The 27,349-nt window shown below is 46.4% G+C and overlaps 1 protein-coding gene across 1 annotated transcript; it reads right to left on the bottom strand.

Moving 5' to 3' along the window:
- Window positions 1-630: 630 nt before the first annotated feature.
- On the bottom strand, window positions 631-26,661 carry tex2 (testis expressed 2). Its single transcript, XM_079281719.1, has 14 exons — window positions 26,114-26,661; window positions 25,463-25,558; window positions 25,128-25,192; window positions 11,721-13,491; window positions 10,029-10,229; window positions 8,696-9,053; window positions 7,761-8,053; window positions 6,933-7,076; window positions 6,695-6,794; window positions 4,797-4,917; window positions 4,169-4,285; window positions 3,677-3,886; window positions 3,051-3,171; window positions 631-2,369 (listed from the first exon to the last, which is right to left on the bottom strand). Exons 4-14 carry the CDS (start codon window positions 13,464-13,466, stop codon window positions 2,220-2,222), a joined length of 3,561 nt encoding a protein of 1,186 aa, XP_079137845.1. The 5' UTR covers window positions 13,467-13,491; window positions 25,128-25,192; window positions 25,463-25,558; window positions 26,114-26,661; the 3' UTR covers window positions 631-2,219.
- Between the last annotated feature and the right edge of the window lie 688 nt (window positions 26,662-27,349).

Here is a 27,349-nt window from a genome sequence, read left to right as displayed (position 1 = left end):
TGGCCATTCACACAGGTGAAGAGTAGTGCTAGAGCATATCATGTCCTGTTATAACTGGGGTGTCTTGGCAATTTTCCCAGGTCTCTCTTTTAACGCAGGACACAGACTCTTCAGAGAAATCTTTAAGTGCAAAAAATGTATAGATATATGAAATAAGGATTTAAAAAAAAAAGAATTAATATAAATAAATGTGCAGCAGACAAGTTGTTAGTCCCTGTTGACTCTCATTGCATTATAACTATGTATGATATATATCTATAGTCTAATGGGATAAGGGACTTTTAATAACTGTATGCAAGTCTGACAACTCTAGCTGTTTATTGGCCAGTATTTAACAGCTGCAACAATAAGTACATTTATATTTAGCTCGCAACTATTTTGATAATCTATTTGGCTTATTTTTGTTTAAGCTTCTCTAATGTGATAAATTGCTGCTTCTGTTTTGTAATTTGATAAAGTTAAGCTATGTAGATTTTTCCACCAATAAAATGATTTGATAAAAAAATAAATTGCTAGATTGGTGATGGAAATGCTCATTGCAGGTCTAAACATAAACCCTATATATAAAGTGAGGCACTCTGATAAACACATGAATGTCCTTATGTCACAAGCACAAAGCCACACAAACACTGTCCAAGCAAAAGGTTTTATTGATCCACAACGATCAGAACCATAACATTCTGTGACATCACTGAACACAACAGCAATGTTTGATATTTTCATCACTGTGCAAATGAACACTGAAACCTGTGAAAACAAAGGGCACGTCTTGACAGACACTAATGGCACAAACACTTTCTATCCTCGACTGATGCAACAGATGTGGTGGCTCACTACGGAGGAATGTTTATTTTAAAAGGCACTTTCTGCCTCATACACTTTGCCAACACACACATTTGAATGGAAAATAATAGCAGCCGGGCGTCTTGGCAGATTACAAAGTTGCTGTTCTAGTTTAATGTTATTCCTCTTGAATGTGTACAGTACAGAAAGAAAACAGCAAATCGATGAATAATTCAACAAGAAAGAGCATTCATGAGCTGGATGTCTTCTGACAACATTAAATCATATGGCTAATATCCAGTATGTTTATTCAACTAAAACAGGAAGGGTGGGTGTGTGTCTCCACCCTTTACACACACAAAAATAGTTTTATGTGTAACTGTATTCTCTAAAGGGTTTCAGTCTCCTGCTGCTCAAACTTTCGGCTGCACCTCACTGGAGTGGCGGCAATAGGAACACAAGATAATCATCCGATTGCTTATTGGTCACCGTTCACCTCATACAGCAGCCGACAGACAGGACTGAAAGATTGCTTTGGCAATAACAGAAAATTATTACTTTTGCTCAGCTCTAAATATAACACGACGAGAAGTCTTGAAGCATGTTGAGTAGAAGCACGTCGTCAGTGAATGAACGATTCCTTGCACAGCGAGGGAGCTGCATTCCTATTTTTACATTCATCAGACCTAGGTAATGTTCGGCTGCTGTGTTTGCAGATATGTTGTAATTCGCCCCTCTAACGTCAGACTCATCTCTAATCTCGACTACACGGTTAAAAGCACACAGGCTGTACGTTACGACGGTGTCCATAGTGGATTCAAACTGACCAAGTGTCTTCGATGGACACAGTGCCATTGATCTGTTTGCATAAAGGTGCCGGGGCGACTGGCACAGGCAGCGGTGTGGATGGGTGACCAATGAGTTAATATCCCTGTGAAATGTGTGTCAAGAGATGCAGGGGCTTTCAGCAAAACCGTCGCCAAAATTTTAGGAATTATTCCCTCAAAAGATTAGAAACGGTCGCCGAAAAACGTACACTCCTGCAAATGTTTGGTGCGGCTGTACATCACAGGTATTATGGTTCTTCTGGTTGAATCTGATGGCTGTTTGTCGATCCACCACCACACACACACATTCGTTAAACGGTCTCGACATGCCCCATGTATTGTATTTCATCAGAGGATGAATCAAAACATTTGATGTCACACAAATAAAGCTGTGCCATTGGATGACAATCGATGAGTCACAACTTTCTCCCGTTTTCCTGCTTTTAGTTGCCACAGATGATGACGAGCTCGCCGACACTTCCGGTCTTGTGAATGCACTTCACCGGTGGTGCAACAGTGGGACTGGAACATGGGTAAAAAGATCGGCGAGTTGGTCCGGCACGTTGCTGCACCCGTGGGTCTCTGAGAGGGGCTTTGAACAGCAGGTCTTCACATGTCAGAGACCTCAGACTCCTCGGGTTCTGGGTCCTTCAAGGCGTCATTTGTCACAGTCACCAAGTTGGCATTTGAACGCGTGTCCATGGCAGAGTGCATTATGGGTAGCCATACATCATCCATGTTTGGCATCACAAATATTTTCTGTGGGAGGACAAGCACAGTAACAAAGCAAAGTCATCTTAATTCAAACAATAAAACCAGTGAAGCAGAAACGACAAATTAATATACTTTAGTAAATAAAAATATAAACCAAAAGAAAGACAAGGCACGAGAGTATATCGGCTTACAAGAATTGGAGAAAACAGACCTGAAATACATCGTCCCACATGTATCCAACCCTGCACTCTTATGTCTGGGAACCAATGAGGTCGGAGCTGCAGCACTGTATTTTACTGGAGGAACGGTTTAGAGGGATGGTACATAATAATAACCCCCAGAGGAGTCTGGCAGGGATGAATGTGTGGTAGACCTGAGAGGGATAGTAGCTTGCAGGTGTACCTCAGGGCAGTTATCTAGAGGCAAGCGAATCATTACTTTGGAAATATATGAGGGGTAGCAAAGCCACTGCTTTGAAGTGCATGTAGGTGACCAGCCATGAATTAATCCCAAAGTCCTCTTTTATTACCTAAATTCTCTCCCAAAACAGCTTAGCACATAGTCCTTGAGTGAACCTCCAGCCTCTCAGTCAGGCAGCGGAGGTTTTTAAACCACACAGAGAGTGAGCAAACGCCTTGAAATATGACATCACTTACTTAACGAAATAAACGAAGTTAATAAATGATATTCGTGACTCAGCATTTGCATCTTTTTCTCAGTGTTTACCTGGAATTCCTGGTCCAGTTTCTTCTCGATCCAGTCCGTCACATGAACTAAAGTGACCTCCCTCTCGCCGAGTTTGGGTCGCGCTTTCAGCTCCAAGTGAGGCGGACTCCGGAAACCATACCTGACAGCCAAGAGGAAACATTCATGTCAATGACATCATCTCACTCAAGCTGAATCGCAGTCTGCATTCTCAGACAGGCGACACGAAGGCAGGCATCTTTGGATTACTCTACTAAATTCAACACATTGAGGAAATGTGTGACATGAATTAAGATCAGGATGATGATGTAGATCAGTGGTTTCCCAACTGTTTTGGCTTGTGACCCCTTAAAATGACTGCTACTACTAAGAGAGTAATTATAATTAAGCTTATAAAGCACACAGTGTGTACTTAAGGGTGTGACATTGCACATCTTTAGTACAAATACACACCTGTGTGCCCTCATTGTAAATATTAAGTATCCTTCGTTTAATAGTGATTAAACACTTTATATTCTTTCATTGCATGCATGTCTGTATTTGCCCAGCAGAGGGCGTTGAGTTACATTCTCAAACCACGATTGGCTGTAAACTAACTGACTACATCCTACAGTCTTCAATGCACTCCTCCCTGGAAGTGAACGTACCACATCCTGTCCGTGGGGGGAGGTGGGATGTTGACAGCCAGCGTCCCTCGCAACTCTTGCACCTCCACGGTGAGCAGCAGGGGCGTGTTGGACACCTCCTCCATCTTCTTCTTGATGAACTCCGTCTCGGTGGCTTTCTGGAAGTACTTCGACTTGGCTATCTTGTCCACAAAGCGCATGATCTTGCTGGGCCTGTGGCCTCCCACGTAGCTACGTGAGCAGAGGATGGGAACGGAGGAGGAGGGGAGGCAAGGAGTGAGTCAGGTTCATTATTTATTCATAACAGCATCTCTTGCTACTCAGCGCCCACGACGGAAGGGAGTGACCGGGTGCGACGTTAAATCAGCAGCAAGCTTTCCAACGTGTGGGACTGAGTGGGTGGGTGGACTGAAAGGGCAGAACAGTCTGCTTCAACACATCAGCGCAAAGCTGTTTGGGCTCATTTTCAACTCGGACACGTAATGATCTCGTTGTAAAGACACGTTCGCTCACCCCTCGGCTCCAAGAGGAATGGCTTTGTCACCGAGGAGTTCTGGGGGGTCCTCCTCATCCGACGAGCCGGCACTAGACGACTCCTCATCGCTGTCTGCCAGACAGTATGTACGTGGCCTGGGCCTGTCACACACACACACACACACACACACACACACACACGCACGCACGCGCACACACGCACACACACACACACACACACACACACACGCTGTAATGGCTTTGCACAGAACTATTAACAGTTAAAAGCTAATTCCCATCAAATGCGTCCCTAGTGAATTAAATCACAGGAAATTAATCTCAAATGATTCACTCAAGAAAGGAAACTATAATCCAGAGCTATCTATGGGCATATACTCCCAAACTCACCAGCCATTGGACAAATCCACAGTGGTATGCGTCCAGAGGGACGATTGGTATATCAAGAGAAGGGAGGACAAGAGGAAATCATGAAAAAGCAGATCTGACTCCTAATAAATGCAAATCTACTCAATTAACTTCCAGCTCAGAACTGTCAAAAACCTAATCCTTCAATCATCCTATTTTGGCCTGTAGTCACTGAGAATGTATTGTAAGACAATGACAAAAACAAACACAAACAACCACTCTGAGATATTTTATGCCTCACCCCTCTTTCCCGTGCTCCCCGAGCCCCTCGCCCTCCTTCCCCAGACGGGCCAGGTTCATCTTGGTCTCCAGCGTCATGAGGAAGGAGCCCGTGTAGGAGACCTCCAGATCAAACCACAGACCTGGACGAGACAGTGAGGGAAGCCACACAGACGGATTATGTTTCAATATCAAAATCACTTTTACATCCCCAACAACACCACAGCGGCATCAAACGTGACCAACTCTAAGTGCTATTTCTGTGAATAAACAAGAACCTCCTGCCTGGTGTCTAATTGCTGTGAGATCCCCTGCAGAGCTGTCAGGAGGAAGTCCTGTCCTCAAGCAGATACTGGAAAGGTCAGCCCCCGGGGCAGCGCTGCCTCCTTATTGGCTTACTGTATCAGGCTACTTCCTGTTTACACTTCTCAGGAGGCGACGGGAGAACGCTTTAGATTCAGATCCCCCTGCTGTTTGCTCAATGAGTCTGAACGTCAAGTACTGATAAGTGTTGTTTAATATTCCTCTGCCTCGCTCCGTCCTCCTCTTCATTTCCCCCATAAATGCTCATTGACCTGCACGAGTGTGGCAGCAGAGTCTCAGAGAGCAGCTAAATGACAGCATTAAGTCAGAGCATGTTGGACACTGTGTTCGTTGTCTCTGTCTAGAACGAGACACACAGGAGAGTGTCTGGAGTGCCTCATTCATGTCACACTGTACCCGAACCGCAGACCAAACCATGTGTGTGTGCTGCGACATCAAACTGGGACATAGATCACTGTAACAGCAATAATATATACCAGACAAGATATTGCCTTGAATCTAAGTTATTGCAATTCATATCTGATCTATTGGATGGACTGCCATACAAGTACAGACATCTACGATCCCAAGAGGATGCAACCTACTGACGTTGGTAAACACCCGTCTTTTCCTGCAGCACCACCGTCGTTGACATTTTTTCTCCATTTACTTCTTCACGACTGTTAGATCACAAACACATTTGGCACCTCAACTTTGAACTATTTCCGTTTTTAGTTTTTTTTTATACAATGAGCATCACAGTTTCACAATATCACCAAACCCTATTTAAATAAAACGAGATATTTAATTACGTCAGGAAGGCCGAGCTCTACACAAGCTTGTGTGCATTTGGTTGGTCTTGGAGCAGAGTGAGTGAGTCAGGAATCACTCGCTCACTCTGCTTCTTATCATCATCACAAGAGAAAATAAATACCAACAGGATATGAAATCAACTGATTGTGCTCTAAGAGTATACTTCTGTGGGTGTATATGTTCAGACAGAACACATTAATGGGCATTGCAGACTCAGCCGTGGAAATGTGGCTGACAAGAGAATGACTCATGACTGGCCGCTTCGACTGGACAGTAAAACGCAGCACACTTTCAGTGCTTTCATATCTTTACACGGAAGATCAAATTCGACCAAACAGTCATTGGACAAACCCTGATCATTTCAAACCTACGCATTACATACCTCCTCCTGTGCTCTGCTCTCTGCTAAAGCACCACTAATGATTGAATGGGGGGGGGGGGGGGGGGGGGGGGGGACCCAAGACGTGAAGTTTAATTACTGGGGCTTAATAGAGCGAGGCAGGCAGAGGGGCGAGCGGGTCGGAGGAAAGGAGAAACGTCTTAATCCAGAGAGAAGAGGAGCAAAGCTCAGGGAAGATGGAGGAACTGTAGGAGAGGGAGGTGAAGCGGAGAGATAGATTTGGGGGGGGGGGGGGGGGGGGGGTGAGAGCATGTCTCACAATTCTGTCGCAAAGGCAGGAGGGAGAACTGATAAACGGCCTGGGTTATGATAAAGAATGGAGGATAGCAGAGGAAGAGGAAGAAGATTGATGGCACGCAAGTAAGAAAATCTGAGACCACCGCTGCATGGAATTCTCTTCCTACCTTGGTGGTCCACAGAGGGTTTGGAGGCACGGAGGATCTTCGGGATGGAAAAGCCCATGTCGAGCTCTGTCAAAGTCAGCTCGTTCATAAGATATGGCAGCTGAAACACAGAAGACAGTTAAAAAAAAAACATTTTGACTTCACAGCTAAGACAAAAAACATGAAACACAACCATAAGAGACACAAAACTATTTCTGACAGTCGATGTATGTTTGTGCACGCGAGCATCAGTACCCACCCTGATCTTACTGAGCTTCATCTGGATCTTTTTGGAGACTACATTGGCCCAGTATTTCTCTCCCAGGAAGTCCCAGAACATCCTTCCCACAAAAGCGTTGACCCAGGCCTCAGGCTCCACAGGCTCCTCGGAACTCATGCGTACCTGAAGGATCCACATACAGGTATGTACTGTAGCTTTAACCTTCGTGACATAAAGTTAAGCTAAAAGGTTCTGGTCAAGTACAATAACAGTCTATATAAGGAGTGCATTGATATCTGGATTTCCTTTCCGGATGAGAAAAAGAATGCATGTCAATGCAGTCTAAATGCAATTCAAGCCAACGTGAAAGAAAAAAATGAGTTGACTGATCGAAATCCGTCTCTTCCTGCTACCTTATCCAAGCCCGGCAAAAGTAATAGTGGTAGCGAATATACAGTACGATGAAATGAATGAGGCCCGTCCACGGCCTTTCCTTGACCTGAGACGTGCCAGATACCAAAGATTGGATGTCACAATCCAGATAATGTATCCAGATACAGATCAAGTGTTGAAACAAGGGGTGTACTTTTGCTCGCAACCACCATCAACTGTCAACTGTCAAATCAGCAGGAGACAAACAACGCGAGGCCCACGCGAAAAACACTGCTCCACAGCACCACTAGTGGTCAAAAACTCAACAGGGTACCTTTAGGGGAAATACACATAATTGCTGTTATTCTACCAACAAATCTACAATTACGAATATCTACAAATTATCGATGACAAAGTGACATGACCAGGAGTCTCAACAGACTCGTCCGCCTGGTTGTTGCCTATTTCTTTCCAGCCTTGCTGGAGGTCTCCTACCTTTTTTGTAGCTTTGGGGCTGCTCTCGGGGCTTTGGGGACCAGGGCTGTCGGTGGCAGTCGGGCTTCTCTGTGTTGCCTGGGGTTTGATATATTTGGCCATGTAGACATTGTAGTCCAACAGCATCTTCTGCTTCATCGCTCCAGCGGAGCCACAGGAGGGCGCAGAGGAGGTCTCTCTGTGGCGAGCCTGAGACAGCTCCTCCAGGCTTCCCCGGCTGCTGCTCCTGCTGTCAGCCTCCAGGCCGCCGCCGGATTGGGTGCTGCTACTGCGGCTGTAGGAGGACAAGAAGGCTAAAAGTAGAGGGGGGGGGGGGGTGCAGGATGTGATGAGTAAGGAGAGGTTAATGCGATACAATTATGCATCACCAACATTTTCAGGGATACAAATCAATGCATCACGTTCCACATACATAATGCATGCTCAAGTCCTTGGATAGTGTGCGTCTATTTTTTCCCCCATTCATTTCTGCAACACTCTGAATCAGCATGCTTTACACCAGATGACACCGCATCTTCTCTCTGACTCATATGAGCACTGAAATAGTCATTTTCAACAGAATTGCTATGTATATCCACAAAACCGGCTCGATATTTAAATCATATTTCCAGTAATCCCGTTCACCTTTTATCACTCGACCCTGTTTGCCTTTGAATTGGGCCTTCATCCTTACAGGCTTATATCCCACAGTGGAGACCAATGGTGTAATATGCTGCTTCTCTGTGCATGTAATCCTGCTGACTCATTCACACTAGTTGAGGAGATTGTCGGTCCCTAAGCCGGGGGCTTATGCACAGATCTGACGGCTGTGCAGTTACATACTCGAGAGAATGGCTGCTCTGTACTGTTGGAAGTGTTGGTGCAGATGAACTTACATACTGTGCATGGCTGTGTGTGTGTGTGTGATACTGCACATAGCTCAGTGTCAAACTCACCACTCTTGCAGACGCCAGGCAGACTTCCACCTCTCCCCTCTGACTTCGTTCGGGACGCCAGGAGAAATCTCCGGAACCACTCTTCCTTTTCCCGCCCCGTCCTCCCAAACAAGTAGATTGTCAGATCCCCCCCTCCAGAGGTTGGCCCTTTGGGTTCCTCTGCCGATGCCTCAACCTTCTCGCATTTGTCCGTTCCTTCCAGCTTCCCACACAGGCCCGTTAATTTCTCCTCTCCAGCTTCGGGCTTCTCTCCCTGGGCCTTAGACATGAAGTCCTCCTGCTTGGCCAGCTCAATGCAAATGGGGTACTTTTTGTTCCAAACTCTCTTCCTAGCCAGGCTCTGGGGCACCAGGTTGATCTACGGGGGGGGGGCATATAGGTTGAGATCACACAATCAGACGCATGAATGTTTGGACTGCGGAGGCGTAACGAATACAGCTCTGGTAGCGCTAGCGACTTGTCAATCAGAAGGTAGCCCCGCCCTAAAGCATGCCCCGCTTTATCGTCTATTCTACTCTCAAAGGGACCATCATTTACTAAATGAACATCATGCTGGATTGATGACTTGAAACGAGCGATGGAGAACATAAACTCGTGTTTACAATGTTTACTGAGGTAATATATCAAGTGAGACGTAGCGTAAGTAGCATTCAGGAGTCGGCCCCTTATTAGAAAGAATGCAAGTTGAAGGCACTTCAGCATTCACTTTTCAGAGCCGGAGGCCGCCTGGGTGTAGCCATGTGTTTTTATAGTATGGGGGAGGTATCGCGGCTCAGAATGGTTTAATCAATAAGACCTTGACTAAGCAGAGAAATGCATGTTTGGGGACACTATTAAAAGAAATGCAGCTTCTATAACATTCAAGAGACTAAACAGCCACAATAACGATGCAGAAATGAGACTTTGGGGAGCCATTCAGTTCCGAGAGAAGCGTAGCTGCATGACGAGGACAGCCATAACGACTCCTTTGCTCCACGATATGAGAAACATCTTTTTACTGCCCTGCCTTCAGAAATACAAAAACCATCGAGTCAGCACACTGCCACACGAGACGCAGCGTTGTGTGTACAGGGTCAGTGACCTGTGACATCCACGCTATGTTTACACACAACTCTGTGACACTGAAAATGAGTAGCTTTGTACTGAACTTGACCCATTAGCAAACATGCACTCAGGCAAAGGCAAATGTGAGGGGACGTGTGCTTGATGTCACCATCAGTTAGGCACATCATCGAATATATTTCTCCCCACACACACACACACACACACACACACACATTTCGGCTTCTCTCTTGCATTTCTCAGTCGCCACGTACACCCACAACCAGCGCACCTTGCTGTCCGTGAGGTCATAGATCTTCTGGCTGACGTAGGTGACGTCAGGTTTTGGCTCGCTGTGCGTGGCACGGCGGGAGATGTTCCGGTTGGGCTTGGACAGACGCAGGACGGAGCCCTCTAGACGGACGTAAACGGAGTGGGTCAGGGTGGCGTGGTACATCTCCGGGTCGTAACTGTGGATCTCATTCATCCAGCCCTGAGAGACCGACGGTGGTGGGGGAGAGGGGAGGAGTGTTAATTGACAGTGACTCACACAGCAAATGTGCACACATCAGACTCCCAGCCAAACACAGAAGATTCTGCGGTACACGTCCTCTCACCAGTTGAGCTTCCATGTGGTTTCTGGAGGATTGATATTGTACAATGTTTACCCATGCGCTCAAGTTTTATGTTTGAACTTTCCTCTGCCAAATGCTTATTGTGCATATGTTGTCTGAGGGATGACAGAAGAAAGCGTCCTTTAACTGCCTGTGAGGATTCAAAGTCACTCCGCTCAAAATGATATCTTGAAAAAGAGAGCGAGAGGCCCACGAGTGAATAAAGCCTGAATGATACTGGATGTTTTTCGGCTGATATGGATTCCATGAGATTTTTAAAGAAATACCTTTAACTTCTCCCTGCTAGATATATATACATCTATATTTATGTATATATATATATATATTTTTTTTTTTAACGAGTCAATAGCAACCGTAAACAGACGCTGAAAATCATAATATCACAACGTATTGTTGGGCTCGACTCTTAAAACATGAACAATAAATGTAGGGATACAACAATCTTGTGTGCCTACAGTCAATAAACATCACTCCTTGTAGTATCTCTCTAGAATCCTAATCCAATCACACAGCAGTATATTTCAAAACAAACCCCTCCCTCAGAGGTGCGGTGTCACAAAGTTCACACAGCTGTGCCCTTTGGCTGTAAAGCTCTCCTGTGCAACAGCTTGGTACCCACTAACACACACACACAAGTACACATGCTGACATAACTCCCTCAAACTACTTAACATTTCTCTTTTAGCAGAGTTTCTGCAGCACTGAGTGAGGTGAACTGCAGAACAGAGGGCAAACGCGGTGGCTGTTCTCATTCAAATGTTTGGTTCAAAGCCGAACTGTGGCCATCACTGGAGAAAAAGCGGAATAAAACCCCAATATGTTGCTGCTGGTCCCCATGAGGCTGCATAGACTTTAATTCTCATCCAGCCGCCCACCTTATCAGTCCCGAAGGAGGCTCTGTGAGCAAAGCCAATTTAATTGAAACAACAGGGGAAATGTCAACGCTTGGCTAGAGCGAAAGTGAATGGAGTGCAGATACAAAACAAAAGCTCATCGGGACATCCTACCGACAACAAGCTTATGCTTGACAGTAAACCAACACAGACGTTTTGCATTCTGTGCTCTGTATGGTATTCTCACTGAAAGCACGGCGAGATATAATGCAGTGCCATCGGCAAATATCAGGTGTTTTATGCAAGTTTGCCGTAGAATCTGTTACTCTCCTGTAAATATGCGCAAAGAACGCATCTCAAATGTGCAATTAATTATGTCGCAGCAGAGCAAGACCTTGATAGTAGTCCTAGAGCCCAGTGAATCAAGGACACCCGCTACAAAAGGAGTTTGTTTGAGGAGTTTACATGTTGAAGTCGTATCGCAGCAGGTCCAAACTCGGCCAGGCTTCATCTCACCTTGAAGGTTCCCGGTTCTTTGATATCCAGCTGGGCCACATTCCAGGGCTTGATGCTCCGCCTCCCTCTTCTCGTCGCTGACGAGGAGCGTCGAGGAGCGGACAGCCAGAGGACCAGCAAGGCCAACATGAAGCCGGCTACTATCCCATGCACCACCGCACAGACATATGGTGGCACTGGAAGGACTATATACGAGAAGACCAACTGTGTCAGGAAGATGAGGCCGGTCACTGGTATGGACTCCAACTCCTCCTCCTCTTTCTCCTCCTCCTCCTCCTCTGAGTCAAGTTCACTACACAAGCCAGTGCTACCAGTATGGGGCTGCCGGGACGCGGGACGGTCCCCATCTGGTGTTTCTGTATCGGTACATAACTCAAAGTCTTCACTGTAAAGTTCACAGAAGTCCTCGTCTTCCTGTCGAGCTACCAGGGCCGACATAGAGTAGCGGGCCAGAGTGAGGGAAGGGGATTTGGGGAAAGTGAACAAGGAGGCCTGGGTGAGGGTTGGGGCCGGTCCCAGTGACGGAAAGGAGAAAAAAACAGAGTCAGGGCCCTTCCCCGTGGGGGTTTCTTCCTCTTCTGACACTTCCTCCTCCTTGATGCTATAGTTGTTGTTACCTTCTGTGTGTCCGTTTACCGCCGTCACTCCGCTGAGCTCTGACGCACTCGAGGACAGCGATTTGGCCCGATGAGTAGCAACGGATCCCACGCCAGACTCATCCCCCATGATCTTACTAAAAAGCTGCAGGGGGTCTGACATCACCTCGGACAGCCGTCGCTTGGTATCCTCTATCCTGGCCTCCACCTCTTGGACCTTGAAGAAAGACCTGCCATCCGGGGACGTGATGGGGGAACAGGGCGCTGTTTTGGAGTCTCCGCCTGCTTGTGTGACAATGACGGGGCTGGAGCATAAGCGGGGCTGGGAGAACTGTTTAAAAAGCTGCATGTTGCGAGGTGGAGGCCGCTGGGACGGCTGCACTTGCTGTTGCTGATGAGGGGGGTGATGAAGATAGTGGTGAGGAGGCCCTTCCTGATGTTCAGCCTTCGACGTGTCCGTGGAAAGAGACTTCACAAAAGATTTCATTAAGTGACGGTGCCGTGCGTGTGATGGCGTAACAGTGGCGGGAGCGGTTTCTCGAGACTCGACATCATTGGACAAGGACCTGACCAGGCTGAGGAAAGGCTTGGAGGAGGACATCGCTGCAGACTTGCAAGGGGAGGAGGAGGAGCTGGAGCTCGTGGATGGGAGGTTGGCTGAGGGTCGTTCAGAGGGCCAGGAGGAGCTGGCAGGATGGGTGGAGCTCAGGTGGGGCTGCGTGGAGCTGGGGATAATAGTCATGGCTGGAGAGGGTGTGTGTGGGTCTGACAGTTGCACAGACAAGGTGGTGGATGAAACGGGGAGCACAGCAGCTCCAGAGGAGGTCTCGCCACCCGCAGATTCAAACAGCAGCTCCTCTTTTGCCTCCAAGCCCGTGGCGACGGACTGGTCATCAGCCCCTGAAGCCGCTCGACCTTGACGCCCCCCCGCACCATCGAGCTCAGATTCGGCCCCAGCAGATCCAGGAGGCACGTCGTAGAGCTCCTCTTCCTCGTCGTCTTCCTCTTTCCCCAGAGCAGAGAAGTGGATGGTGATGGTGTCACGAGAGAGGGAACGCTGCACCTGCAGCTTGGGTCCGGGGGTGTGACGAGGGGGGGGCGTGTCAGCATGCTGGCCACTTCCCCTGCTGCCGCTGCCCTGAGCGCTCATCACCACCGTGCACAGGGCTCACAGCCTGCGAGAGACACAAAGAGAGAGTACGGCGTTAAGAACCACAGAAACATTGGTATGAAACGTCGGCGCAAGCCAGGAAGTTGACAAATTGCAGTGCAAATCAGCAATTTGATGAAATAACTTCAGAGATTCCTACACACACACAGTACATAGGACAGAAGAGAACAGCCCTGCCGCTCTCTATTCATCCTACTGTGAGTAGACTGGACAGGTATGTCCATGCTCTCCGATCCATTAGACCTCATTATGCACGGCTTTAGCTGACAGACAGAGCTGCTCTCAGGCGTGGCCTCTCTCTGTCTCACCAGCAGCCTACTCACTCACTGACCCCCCCGCTGTGGCAACATGATTAATGGGTTACTTCAGAACACATGCGCCTGGAGGAGACGGGCCTTCATTATTATTTTGTCCACATGGTGGCAGCGCAACAAGCCGAAAAACACAACATTGACAGTGACATATTGTCACCTTAGAAAGTTGATGTGGCTAACATGTCAGCAACTTCTTTCCCCCACCCAGCAGATACAGAGCAACGTTAACATTCATTTGGAGTCATGTTTCTGGCCACCTGGATAGTTTATGTCCAATACTTTGATGCTATGAATGTAGCCGTGAGCGTACTGTCCGTTCCATCGAGTGCTGCTGCTGGATATGGTGATAAATGAGAGCTGGGAGATCGAACCAAAACAGTAAAGTTGCGATCCATAAATCCAAAACAATGAGCAGAATGATACTGAAATGCTGATTCTCGGTGGGTAACATCCTTCACATTACACATCATCTTCATATGAAATATTAATTAGTGCAGCTTTAAACTGATGTGGTAAATTGAAAATGATGAACCTCAAAATGCACTGCTTTCAATCAACAACAAAAAGGTATTTTTATTCATTTATATTAATAGCTATACTATGTTGTGATACTGCTCATGTAATGTCTTGTGTCCGTCATTTAGTCCTTAAATTGAATCTTTTACTCAGACTATAACTGTCATGTATTGCATTATTTCTGTGCTTTACGGGATGGTAAAAAGCATAAACATATACATAAATATAACAAACCCTCCTTCCCCGACCCACATATAACAATATGCAGGACATAATCACACAACAAAGCAGCCGTCAGGCTCTAGTGATCACAGGAACAAAGCGGAACCACAGTCATTCATCATGCAGTGATTTCACTGAATGAGGCCTCAAGAGTTATTGTGCCTGTTTGTTCTTCCACATCGCATTGAGTCCATCATCCCTGGTGAGCATCATCAAACACGCAGGGCAAAACAAGCACACACAGTAAGACACACACAGTAAGACACACACAGTCACGCTGCACGGTTGATAGAAATGTCCCGTAATGAAAGGAGAGAAACTACAGAGCAGTTAGCGTGTGTGATTGTCTGCATTTCTGAGAAAGCCCCAATGTCCCTCGGGGCTCTCCGGTTGGCACCGCATCTCCAGAGATTGTATTTGCCGGGATGGAATAACAGAGCATTTGACTTTCCCAGCCAGCCTTTCAGTTGGCTGCGCTACACTGGGTTCTGTGTCCGTGCGTTGCTTCTGCCACGGCCGTGCTCGGGGGCACGGCGGATCGAATGAAAACAAGGAAAGAGAGAGACGGAAAAGAGAGAGCCACAAAAAGGAAGAAAGATGGAGAGCCACGGGGGGGGGGGGGGGTCTGTAGAGGCTGCAGACGACCTTTCAGAGACAAGCTTGTATTTGAAGTGGGATTCACTTGAAGAACGCAGAGACAGAGAGAGAACATGGGGAGGATGACACAGGCGAGAGAGAGAGAGAGAGAGAGAGATGGAAGTGGGTGCTGCCGTCATAGAAGCTTGAAGGACGGATTAAAGCGTTGTGGAGGTCGACAGGGTGAGCAGAGACGGATGCTTCCACGTTTTCCTGGAGACAGGTTTCAGGAGCGTGCAGCCGAAAGACACAGAATCATGATGAATAAACCTCATGTTCTAAAAGTGTCATGTTAGGCACCGGTGTGTTCCGTTTGTGTCCTTAATGTCCACATGCATGCACAACTGAAAAGGCAAGACAATGATTTTGATTGAAAGAAAATGAATCAGCAACCACTTTGACAAGAATTGTTCTTTATTTTCAAGCTGCCAAATATTTACTGGTTCCAGCTGTTAAATACAAAAATGTGGTGTTTTTCTTTCATAATTCACAGCAACTGAAGGATAATCTTAAATAAGGTGCTGTAGGTAACAAAACAACTCAAACTGATAGAATAGATATCCGCACACTTAGACCGATGCAGAGTCGACTGTATCTAAGCTTTCGGTCTGAAGGGCCTTCATCAGAGCATACAGGGTTCAGCTGGAATGTTGTGATGTTTTTCAGAACCTCTTGGCTTTTTTCATAGACGATACGATAATCAAGAAACTAATCGCCAGATTAATCAAGAGTGAAAATAATTGTTCGTTGAAGTCCCACGTTGATTATCATTTTGTATTGTCTTAGCTCTCTACAGTACGCTACATTGGGATGAAAAGATACCTTTTTAGTGGATACATACTTCTTCTATGTTATTTCCTTGTACATTTCGATACAGTTAAAGCTACTTTGGATCGCTTTCATTTTGTGTTGATTTGGGCTCAGTGGACTAAAGCGGTAGCGGAGGTCGACTGCAGGGTGAAGGTGGCAACAAAGCCGGATCAGGGTCCGTCAGCAGTGGGCTGATTACTGCCGGTGGACCCGCTGGAGTCTAAAGTAAATAGTTTCATCTGATTTCATCGGCCCCGATGACAAACACTAAGAATATAGAAATAGCCAATCCTCTCGCTGATCGTCTCGTTTGCTTATGTGGGTCATATGGAGGCATTAGAATGAATTTGAAACCGTTTTATAACCATTTAAATGTTACTTGCAGCAGCTTCAAAGACATTTTTTTTACATTCATTTGAATGAATGTGGCTCATATACAGCCCAACAAATCGTAGGCTACATGAGAGCTAAAACATAGATGACATATTGGAAACACAGTTTTAGTTCAGTCCTCTCCTCGGTGCACCACTGCCATTAAAAAAGCTCTGTGTTTGTTTTAGCCGCTTCTGGATGAGGAGAGGAGTCTGGCACTGAGACTCATCCAATTAATCAAGGCAAGCAGGGCCACTCTAATCAGCTAAGGCCAGCTCAGCTAAGAGGGTGAAGAGACAGTAGAGAAAGAACAGGGATGCAAAGTAAACACAGGGGACCGGAGAGAAAAGCAGAAAATACAAGAGAATTTTCTTTTGTAATTTTGTAATGTTTGATGTCTAAAAATAGATATATTTCCTTATCCACAATCTGTAATCGCATCCTGCGTCAACTTAAAATACATCGACACCATTTGAATTCACATGCGTCTTCATAACTGGGCACAGAAGGGGAAAAACGACGAGGATGAGCAGTGAAGAGGAGGGAGGTACAGAGAGAGATGGCGATGTATTTATGGTCAACAAGTTTGTGACGAGTAAGAAACAAGTCGGCGAGGCATTAAAAGGGGTGGGTGACAACGGGGGAGATAGATCGGGTGAGACAGAGACTCAAGACGAACACAGGATGCACACACACACACACACACAGAAAAAGAGAGAGGTTGATGGAGCAGTTGATTGTCACTAGCAGCCTAGAGACACACACACAGCAATTTGCTCCTTAGTCACACGACATGTGCAGTTGGCTGGGTGCAAACAAAAGTGACACAAAAGAGAGGGGGGGGAGCCAGGTAATGAGCAGAGCGCACCTGAGGCCATGGCCTCAGGCCATGTGAGGCCACGGCCTCAGGCCATGTGAGGCCACGGCCTCAGGCCATGGCCTCAGGCCATGTGAGGCCATGGCCTCAGGCCATGTGAGGCCACGTCCTCACTACTCCGTGTCTCCGTGTTGGATGCAGAGTTGTCAAATAGAAACGATCTCCGTCCACACGGGAGTTTCAGCATTATTCTCAAGTTGATCTGCATCCACACGGCAGCCTTCGAAGGCGGACAGCACGTGACCATTGACGTACACTGGGCATGCGCGTGACGATGAAAACAGGAACTTTAAAATCAACACTTACACGTAAACGTTTACTAGATTATGGTCCATAAATGTGGTCGATCACTCGCTTCCTCTGTGTTGTTGTGTGCTGTTGCCGTGGGGGCTGATGAATGTAACGTTAGCTCCGCCATTGGGGTATTCCTTCATGAGATACGGCATCGGGGGATAAGCTGGGTCACCCAGCAGAGAAACAGGGACATCATCTTCGCCCTCTATCAATTCTTTAGGGCATGGGGTTAATTGCTCCATCTTTCAGGGCACAACATCATGCAACAGGTCAGACTCGCAAGCTTCTAAGCTAATTTTAACATTACCGCCAATGGGGAAACGCTAACCGCGATCAGCATTGCCGAATATAAGATATCTTCGTACATCTTTTCATGCTCCATAAAGAAATACTTGCAGACTAAGGTCTCTCAAGGCTACCAAACGGTGGAAGTAAAACGAATCAGCGTCTCTCACTCGTCTCCTCTGTGTTGTTGTCTGTTTGTAGCGCTCAACTTAAATCCTGCGTCAACTTAAAATACATCGACACCATTTGAATTCACATGCGTCTTCATAACTGGGCACAGAAGGGGAAAAACGACGAGGATGAGCAGTGAAGAGGAGGGAGGTACAGAGAGAGATGGCGATGTATTTATGGTCAACAAGTTTGTGACGAGTAAGAAACAAGTCGGCGAGGCATTAAAAGGGGTGGGTGACAACGGGGGAGATAGATCGGGTGAGACAGAGACTCAAGACGAACACAGGATGCACACACACACACACACACAGAAAAAGAGAGAGGTTGATGGAGCAGTTGATTGTCACTAGCAGCCTAGAGACACACACACAGCAATTTGCTCCTTAGTCACACGACATGTGCAGTTGGCTGGGTGCAAACAAAAGTGACACAAAAGAGAGGGGGGGGAGCCAGGTAATGAGCAGAGCGCACCTGAGGCCATGGCCTCAGGCCATGTGAGGCCACGGCCTCAGGCCATGTGAGGCCACGGCCTCAGGCCATGGCCTCAGGCCATGTGAGGCCATGGCCTCAGGCCATGTGAGGCCACGTCCTCACTACTCCGTGTCTCCGTGTTGGATGCAGAGTTGTCAAATAGAAACGATCTCCGTCCACACGGGAGTTTCAGCATTATTCTCAAGTTGATCTGCATCCACACGGCAGCCTTCGAAGGCGGACAGCACGTGACCATTGACGTACACTGGGCATGCGCGTGACGATGAAAACAGGAACTTTAAAATCAACACTTACACGTAAACGTTTACTAGATTATGGTCCATAAATGTGGTCGATCACTCGCTTCCTCTGTGTTGTTGTGTGCTGTTGCCGTGGGGGCTGATGAATGTAACGTTAGCTCCGCCATTGGGGTATTCCTTCATGAGATACGGCATCGGGGGATAAGCTGGGTCACCCAGCAGAGAAACAGGGACATCATCTTCGCCCTCTATCAATTCTTTAGGGCATGGGGTTAATTGCTCCATCTTTCAGGGCACAACATCATGCAACAGGTCAGACTCGCAAGCTTCTAAGCTAATTTTAACATTACCGCCAATGGGGAAACGCTAACCGCGATCAGCATTGCCGAATATAAGATATCTTCGTACATCTTTTCATGCTCCATAAAGAAATACTTGCAGACTAAGGTCTCTCAAGGCTACCAAACGGTGGAAGTAAAACGAATCAGCGTCTCTCACTCGTCTCCTCTGTGTTGTTGTCTGTTTGTAGCGCTGAATAGCATTTATTGCTAACTGTAGCTTCAGACAGCCGCTCCGTGGGGGCTGATCGCCGATGGTCACGCAGCTAGAATAACAGCTGCTTCCTCCACATAAATGCAGACTTTTTACTGCACAACAGGTACGCAACAGGTAATACAGCGTGCACAAACCGGCGCTCCATGTACGGCTGATAGCGTCTCTGGACTTGGGAATTGTCGCTGGTCGCCCGGCTGTTTGTTTTCTTCCGGGTACGGGTCACGTGATAGTGAGTGTGACGAATCAGGGACGGAGACGTCATGGTTGCCAAGAACCAATCCAGGAGCGAACACGGGTGTGGGCGTAATTTTTTTCTAAGCACATCCGTGTCCGACCGTCTACACTCAACCAGAACCCCGGAGTTTTCAAATACCTCCAACCTCGGCTGAGTTTTCAGGCTCCTCCGTTTAGGGTGCTCCAAAACTCTAGACACTAGACACAATAGACACAAAGGCTGAGGAGGGAACCTTTGTCACACAGCAGAGAGCACGCAAGGTTAACACAACACAGGCCTTTGTTTCATGCTCCACTGCTCTCCCCAGGAAACACTGGTCCCCGTCATCACCAGCACCCTGGTTATACCACGTACAGATGCAGTATCGTACACTTATATTTGTAAATGTACATATGCTTATGAAGAAATGCAGGGGGGGGAATAAGAGTTTTACAATGAGACAAGACGGCACTGGAGAAAGAAGAGCTAAACATGGATTTCAGGGTTCACTGCCACATAATCTAAGGCCGCACTACATCTCTTTAACCTAGCACAGAAGTCAAAGGAACTCACACCTGACTGACCGCGAACAAGTCAACACAAGCAGCCGTTCTTAAAATAGCTCTGCGAGGCTCTCGAGGAATAAAGGGATGTGCATGGAGATGTGCATGGAGAAAAGAAACGGCGAGGAAAGGACAGCGCCTTCGAGGGAGATCACTGACTTTCTAGGAAAAGATGAAAAAGTGACGCAAGCACAAAGCTTTGAGCAGGACTGCTCTTTCCAAAGCAGACACACAAGCCAGAGCAATAGGATGACAATGTCAATATGCAAGATGAGGGCTGCAACTAGTGATTACTTTCATTATGATTTAAAGGAAGAATTGCTTTTCTATTGATCAATTAAATCTATAAAACGTCAGACAATAGGGGAAAGTGATCAGTTTCCCAGAGCTCGTTTTACCTGACCAACAGTCCAAAAACCTAAATATATTCATTGAACTGAAAAAGAAGTCGTTTGACACTTGAGAAAACTGGAACCAGTAAACTGTTGCCACTCAACGTTCTTTTTGATTAAAATGGATTTTCGGTTTGTAAAATCATTGCCACTACATGTTTTACAAATTGACTGATCGTATCAGCGCCATTCAATATAATTGAATACAAAATAACTTTTCCTTGATCTCTAATATGAAATGCTGTTTGCCTTGGATAAAGAATGATTCATATAAAATGCAATAAAACATTCTAATTACAATTTGCTTTACAGAGTGTTTTGATGGAGCTGCTCCAGTAGGGCACCTCCATCATTACACACACACACACACACACACACGCGTGTGCTGGGCAAGCTAACGCGTTATTATTATTATTGCGTTAACGCATTAATTAATTAACGCTGACAATTATTTTATCGCGCGTTAACGCTTTTTTTATTTTGAAAGTCCGTTGCTCACTGGCAGCGGTGGAGGAATGGAGACTACTGGACATTGCTGCGGTCAACTCAGCAGACACTCACATGTTGGTGCACCTATATGCTGAAATTCACAGTAAACGCATTTAAACGGCGCAGATCGGGAGCGAGCGAAGGACTTTGTTCGCAGAAAGATTAACATGAGACAACATCCGGTTTCTTCAGACGAACATCCGGTTTTCAGAATAAGATGCCAACAAAGTATGAATTATATTCACATTAAGTATAAAACATGCTGCATCTTGTGAGTTAAAGGGAAAATATACCTAAATTGTGCGTAAAGTGTCTTTATTCTTTGATCGCTGGGTCACCATCATCACCTCGGAGTTACAGCATTATGTTGACGAACAGTAGAGCTGCATTCACATGCTCCGACTGTCATGAAGACACAAGACACACATGTAGAGGAAACGTGCTGAAACATGTTATCCTGTTGCACAGCAGTGGAACGTTTCACATACAGTCAGCACACTGAGCACAGATAGTGAAGCGATAGAACTGCTGCTGTGTAAAGAGAATACTGCTAACAACAACCTGATGTGTTTAAAGTGTTTAAACCAAATGTTATTGCCCTTTCGTGCATATAGCAGTACTTTTCAAATAAAAGTGCACAATACACTATTTTGAATTCATTATTGAACTTTGCCATAACAATGCAATTAATCGCAAAAAATACAAAAAATTGTAATCGTTGCCCAGCACTAATAAATATAGTATACAACACTGACACCATTACTGTGTGACGTGTCAATAAGCCTGTTCGAAGAATAGATTTGCGCAACAGCAACAGACCTCAAACCTCCAAATGCACCCATGAACACACGCACTGTGCACACACAGAGCGCTGCTCCAGGGTCTGAGCTCATCGACTTGACAGCACCGTGCGCAGCATCAGAGGAAACACTGAGCGGAGGTTTGACGGCGAGCACCGCTGCTCTGCAACTCGTAACGAAATGAATTTAAAAAAACAACAACGACGACACTAAGACAACAGCCAGGGAGATAAAGAGCACTCACGCAGCTCTGCTGGATCAAACCGGTTTTCTCCACGTCTCCGTCTCTGACCCAGAATCCACCGTCAACTCCCCAAACATCAAACCTTGCCATGCAGATCATCTGGTGGTTGCCATGCCAACAGTGAAGCTTTCATCTTGTTCCGCACTTATCCCTGCGTCCTTTTGTTTGTCGAGGCAGCTCCTCCTCACTGTACAACCCTGGTCTGCTCGGAGTGTGTGGAGTGTTTGTTCAAATCTTCAGTGAACGGTTCTCAGTGTGTGTGTGTGTGTGTGTGTGTGGGTGTGTGTCTGTGTGTGTGTGTGTCTGTGGAGGATGCGTAGGCGCTAAACCAAAGCACCAAACAGAATGGAAGAAGCTTAGATTTACCATTTTGAGGCGAGAGAAAGACGAGAGAAAGTACGTTTGTTCATCCTTTAGCTGTACTCACAGACAAGAAGAGCACCTGATCAATTCATAACCTCTAATTATGGCTGATCAACACACTTCCTCCTAACATCTTCAGCTGTTTACTTCTTCTCTGCGAGACATAAACGCATTACGAGCTGCTGAATCGCCCAAGCGGCGTCACACAGGTTTAACGCTCTGCTTCGACAACTCGCGGATTAGTCTGGTGGCGACTAACCCGATTTGACACTAAAGAGATCATAAGGTGGAGGAACGCGGAGTCCCGACTGAACACACACAAACACAGGGTCATCCAAATACATTAAGCAATTTATAATCTGTGTAAACGCGGCTCGACAGCCTGCAAACAGCCGGAGGGTTTGGTATTAGTCATAATCCAGCCTTGAATGAATGGAGTGATGGAGGGAGGGAGGCGGGGGGGGGCAGAGACAGAGGAAAGAAAATCAACAGCGAGTGTGTTGACGTTGGAAATGTTGCTTTGCTTTCATCCAGTATGAGCAACAGGAGTAAGCGGGCCGTGTTTCCTTCAGCGGTGCAGTAATCGAGAGCCATCGGAGACAGACTGTGAAATTGAGGATGGAGAGATAATAGCCCGAGGCTAATCAGAGAAGAACGTAAAAGAATCTTGTGAAATTAGTGTTCATGGGTCGCTGTGTGAAGTTGTTGCAAGCTCTCATGGTGTTAACACAAAACAAAGCATTTATGCTTGTGCACCGTATTTACCTACATTTCTAGAAGCAGCAGTGCCATCCAGAGCGACATCATTAGAAGATTCGAGGCCGCTGAAAGCAGCTCAAAATATCTTATCCATCCCCCCCCCCCCCCCCCCGTTTTGACAGTGATGTGCCACACAATAGATGCATCAGCACAGACACTGAGCAGAATTAGCGTATTGAGTTACATGGAATGAAAAAAGGGTGTATTTCTAACGGCGCGCTCTGCGTGTGGAAACCTGTAATCTTTGCTGTATCAAACTGTCTGCGTCTGTGATCTCATAAGGCAGCAGTGCTGGTGGGAAGTAAGAGACGGATCCTTTTGTCCATCTTAAGAACAACCATGAAACAAGTTGTCAGATAGCATCTTCGGGTCATTCGAGACAAGGCTGCACATGCAGAATCTCACGGAAACCAAACTTAATTGGATGCGACAGTGAAGGCGTATCGTTGTTTGTATGTATCGACGTGTTCATTTTGCACAGATGGTGTTGGATCGTTGATCATTGAATTGATATATCTTTCAACATAAATGTATCATTACACCCCAACTCTCTACTGTGCATTTAACTGTTTTTGACAATGGAGCTCTACGGAATTTCAGAATAAGACATAACAACAACAACAACATTGTCAAACCTCTGGCTTGCACAGTGTGTGCATTACAAGTGTGTGTTCAGTGTGTAGGCTTCCTCCCTTCTCTCTAACGTTAACTTCCTGTTTGGCAAGACAGCCGCAATAAGAGGAAAGCCTGAGAGCGAGAGAGCGAGCGAGCGCGCGAGCGAGCGCGCGCTGCGAGCGAGCGAGAGAGAGAGAGAGAGAGAGAGAGAGAGAGCACAAACAGATGCATCTTCAACAGAAACACTTATTTCTCCAGCTTTTTCTAGGATAGCTCAGCTGTACTCATATCCCGGTCAATAGCGCCAGTGGCTTTTTCATTTTAACGCTGAGCGTGTGGATATGGAGCGTGAACATAACGTGTGAATGCATTCGTGCGTGTGTGTGTGTGTGTCCTTTCACGTCAAAACAGTGCTGTGTGTGTCAGTTATCTCACACACAAATCCAAAAGCAAAGTCACGCTTGTTGCAGCATCAGTATCGCAGAACCCAGACCACACTGACACTACATGACCAAAAGTATGTGGCCACCAATAAGTGCTCTGGGTATCGACCGATACCGAGTATCGAGCCAATACCAGCCGTATGCCTCACTGTGTGGAAGTGACCGAGTGTAACAAATACAAACACAGATATAAATGTACTGCATTGTTATATATTAAAATAATGGTATCCGATACCAGATCAGGCTTTTTATGCACCTTTACTGATATCAGTAAAGGTGCATCCCTAGCTCTGGTGTCTCTTTTCCAATGACGGTAGCTAGCAGCACTAGCTCCAAAAGTCGCTAAATCTAGGGAGAAAGTCGCCAAGTCAGCAACACTGACAGCCATCCTTCTGAAAGCCACTCCCACAAAATGACCATTATGAACATAAACAACGCTATTGTGAGTACTCACAGTAGCGTTGTTTGTTTTTGTTCATAAACGATGCGTTGAGTATACTCAACACACAGGCAGAGTGTGCACAGGCAGGCAGGTAGGGCTCCTTTCCAATCACATAGACTTCTTCAGCTTTACACACACACACACACACACACACACACACACACACACACACACACACGTGCCTCTGTTTGCTTTTACCCTCACAGCGATTTGTGTATTTAAGCTTAAGAAAGAGTATTCCCTTTCATCTACCAACACACCTCAGTGGGAAATTTTGGTGTAAGAGTCATAAAAGCAGAATTAAAAAAATGTACACAGACGTACGTCTTTGCGTTCAGACGGAGTCGCGTGCATATATTAAAGATGTGGATGAGGTTTGGGGTTGAGTAAGAGAGGTCCAGATGAAGGAGATATAATTAGGGTGAGATAAGAAAGTGAGGCAGGGAGCTGCTGTTCAAGGCCTTGGATTAATTCCAGCACTACTACCACCTCCCACCGACACACACACACACACACACACACACACGTCTCACCTTGAGATTTTAGAGGCATTCAATCTCCTCTTGCAGCACAACCTGCAGTCATGGTGTTATCATGCCTAGAAAAACAGAGACAGACACATTTGTTCAATGGTTAACGCACAACTGTTGTCATCTACTTTAAAACCAGCCACGGCTGTTTCCCTGTGAATTAACAACAGTTGTTAGGTAATGTTGTGAACGTGTGTCTTGCATGAAACAGCCACAACATCAGATTTAAAATGGGACATGAGTGGTATAGGCGATAAGAGGGAAAAAAACAAGGTCAGTGTCAAACAAAACTCAAGATTATTTCCACATAATGTAGTCGAACATATTTAATCACACACCTGTATTAAAAGCCACATTACGACTCCTTCAGAAACCAGTTCACACGAGGATGCGGAGCAGGAAAGTCCCCCAGGTATAAGCCACGTCGTCTATCCCTGGAATGAAGAGGGGGATTTGGTGTGAGTAGGTGCACACAGATAAAAGTCTGGGGTGATCGATGACATCCCGTGTGGCTGAGATGCTGTGGCCTGCTACCGGAAGGGGGACCAAGAGGAGAGGGATGAGTAGCTCATGTAGACCTGCACAGTTCACAGCAGGGTACCATAAAGAGCCACAGATCCTTGCCTGCCTACACAGTGCATTACAACTACAGGAGTCCACACAGCTGTGACAGACAACATCATCCAAACACGGAGGATGTTACAGCTGAATCAGACACACAAATGTGCTTTAATAGGGAAGCACACACACCACAGTACACCGGGTCCTATACTGTAGCGTCCTGACAGCTTCATTTCGTGTGACTGATGCTCATGCTTTTCTTTTATCAACACTAAAAATCCAAAAATATTCAAAGCTACGGCTCCCGTGGCTCCATCCTGCCTCAGGGACTGCGCTGATTCACGGCTGTCACCCATGGACTGAACAGCTGATGCTCAAAACAAACCGGGGGGGCACACAAAAAAAGCCAAACGCACCTTTAATCTTACCGTAGTTATCGCATCTTCACGTGCAGGCCACGGGTCCGCTCTGCATCCAGGCTTTGAATCTTTACGTAAATGCGATGAGGATCCCTGCGTGGAGCGCGCGTTGTGTGCGGCGCCGGGAGCCTGCGGAGGGACGGAGCGCGCGGGCTGGCCTGTGCACCCAGCGAGAGTCAGACAGACACTGATCAAACCCGATCCCCCCGCGCGGCTGCTTCTTTTTTTTTACGCCACAAATGCACGCGCTCTGGGCGTGTATTATTTTGGCGCCACACCCCCTTCTCTTTCACCATTTAAATGCGATTTACTGCCCATAGAAAGCGTCGGTACTCTGGTGAGTCATGTTATTGTGTTGCTGCAGGCGAGTGTGAATTGCGTCATGGCGTTGCAGCTTGTGAGACGCGGCTTCCCCTCCACGAACAACCTCGCTTTAATAAAGGCTGCCAGACAAACGAGCAGCAGGTAAAAACACCGCCGCTCAAATGCTAAATCAGGCTATCCTTCTCTAGGTTGACGTCATTAAAAGCTATATCGCAAAAACAGCAGACACAACCTACCCCCGGATCAGATCCGCCAGGTGCACCGTATTACTGCTGGTCGGTACATCCGAAATCCGGTTGGTTTATTCTGAGAACGTCTGCTTGAACAGGCTGCCACCTGGCGGGCTGAGGTGAGTGTTGCATCCCCACTGAGAGCACAGAGGCGTCTGCGCGCGCAGCCACCTGTGACGAGGTTATCATTACAGATCCTGATCAGTCTGAGAGGTGAAGGGATCCATTTACACTGGTGCTTCAGCCACAACTAATAATACAGTCAACTAAATATATCTGCTGACCAAATATAAGCAACTTTTTTCATTTTCTTTCTCTTAATCTCCTCTTGATCTTCACATAAAGCACGTTTTCTGTAATAAGCTTTATTTATAACGTGCTATAAATAAAGCTTGCCTTGCTCTTTTCCCCATGTACATCGTATTCACAATGTTTCCTACCAGAACCCTAAAATACCGATGAGTTAGGACTCATTATGTTTTAAAGGCAATATTTATTATTATTACATTTAACTGATATTTTGTAGTGCAGTTCATGTCTTGGTTTGGTGAGTCGTATTTATTTCATATTACTTTACAAATCTTTAAATAGAGCCTTTTGTACAGCAATTTATTTCGTAAGTTCTGTATAAATATATTATATATATATAATATTGTTACCAAAAGGGTACATTTCTGCTTGAATCAATATC

This window comes from Melanostigma gelatinosum (assembly GCF_949748355.1).
Source record: "Melanostigma gelatinosum genome assembly, chromosome: 13".
Lineage (NCBI taxonomy): Eukaryota > Metazoa > Chordata > Actinopteri > Perciformes > Zoarcidae > Melanostigma > Melanostigma gelatinosum.
The sequence above is the reverse complement of the archived record's forward strand: the minus strand, read 5'-3'. Positions and strand labels throughout refer to the sequence as shown.

Bases quoted from the DNA above. Each gene is read 5' to 3' on its own strand.
- tex2 (XM_079281719.1), bottom strand. From the start codon at position 13,466: ATGAGCGCTCAGGGCAGCGGCAGCAGGGGAAGTGGCCAGCATGCTGAC. The intron at 4,286-4,796 runs GTGAGGCATAAA...TGACAGGCCCAG, and splicing joins GGGGAGCACGGGAAAGAGGG to GCCACGTACATACTGTCTGG. The intron at 3,172-3,676 runs GTACGTTCACTT...CTTGGCTGTCAG, and splicing joins CCCCCCACGGACAGGATGTG to GTATGGTTTCCGGAGTCCGC.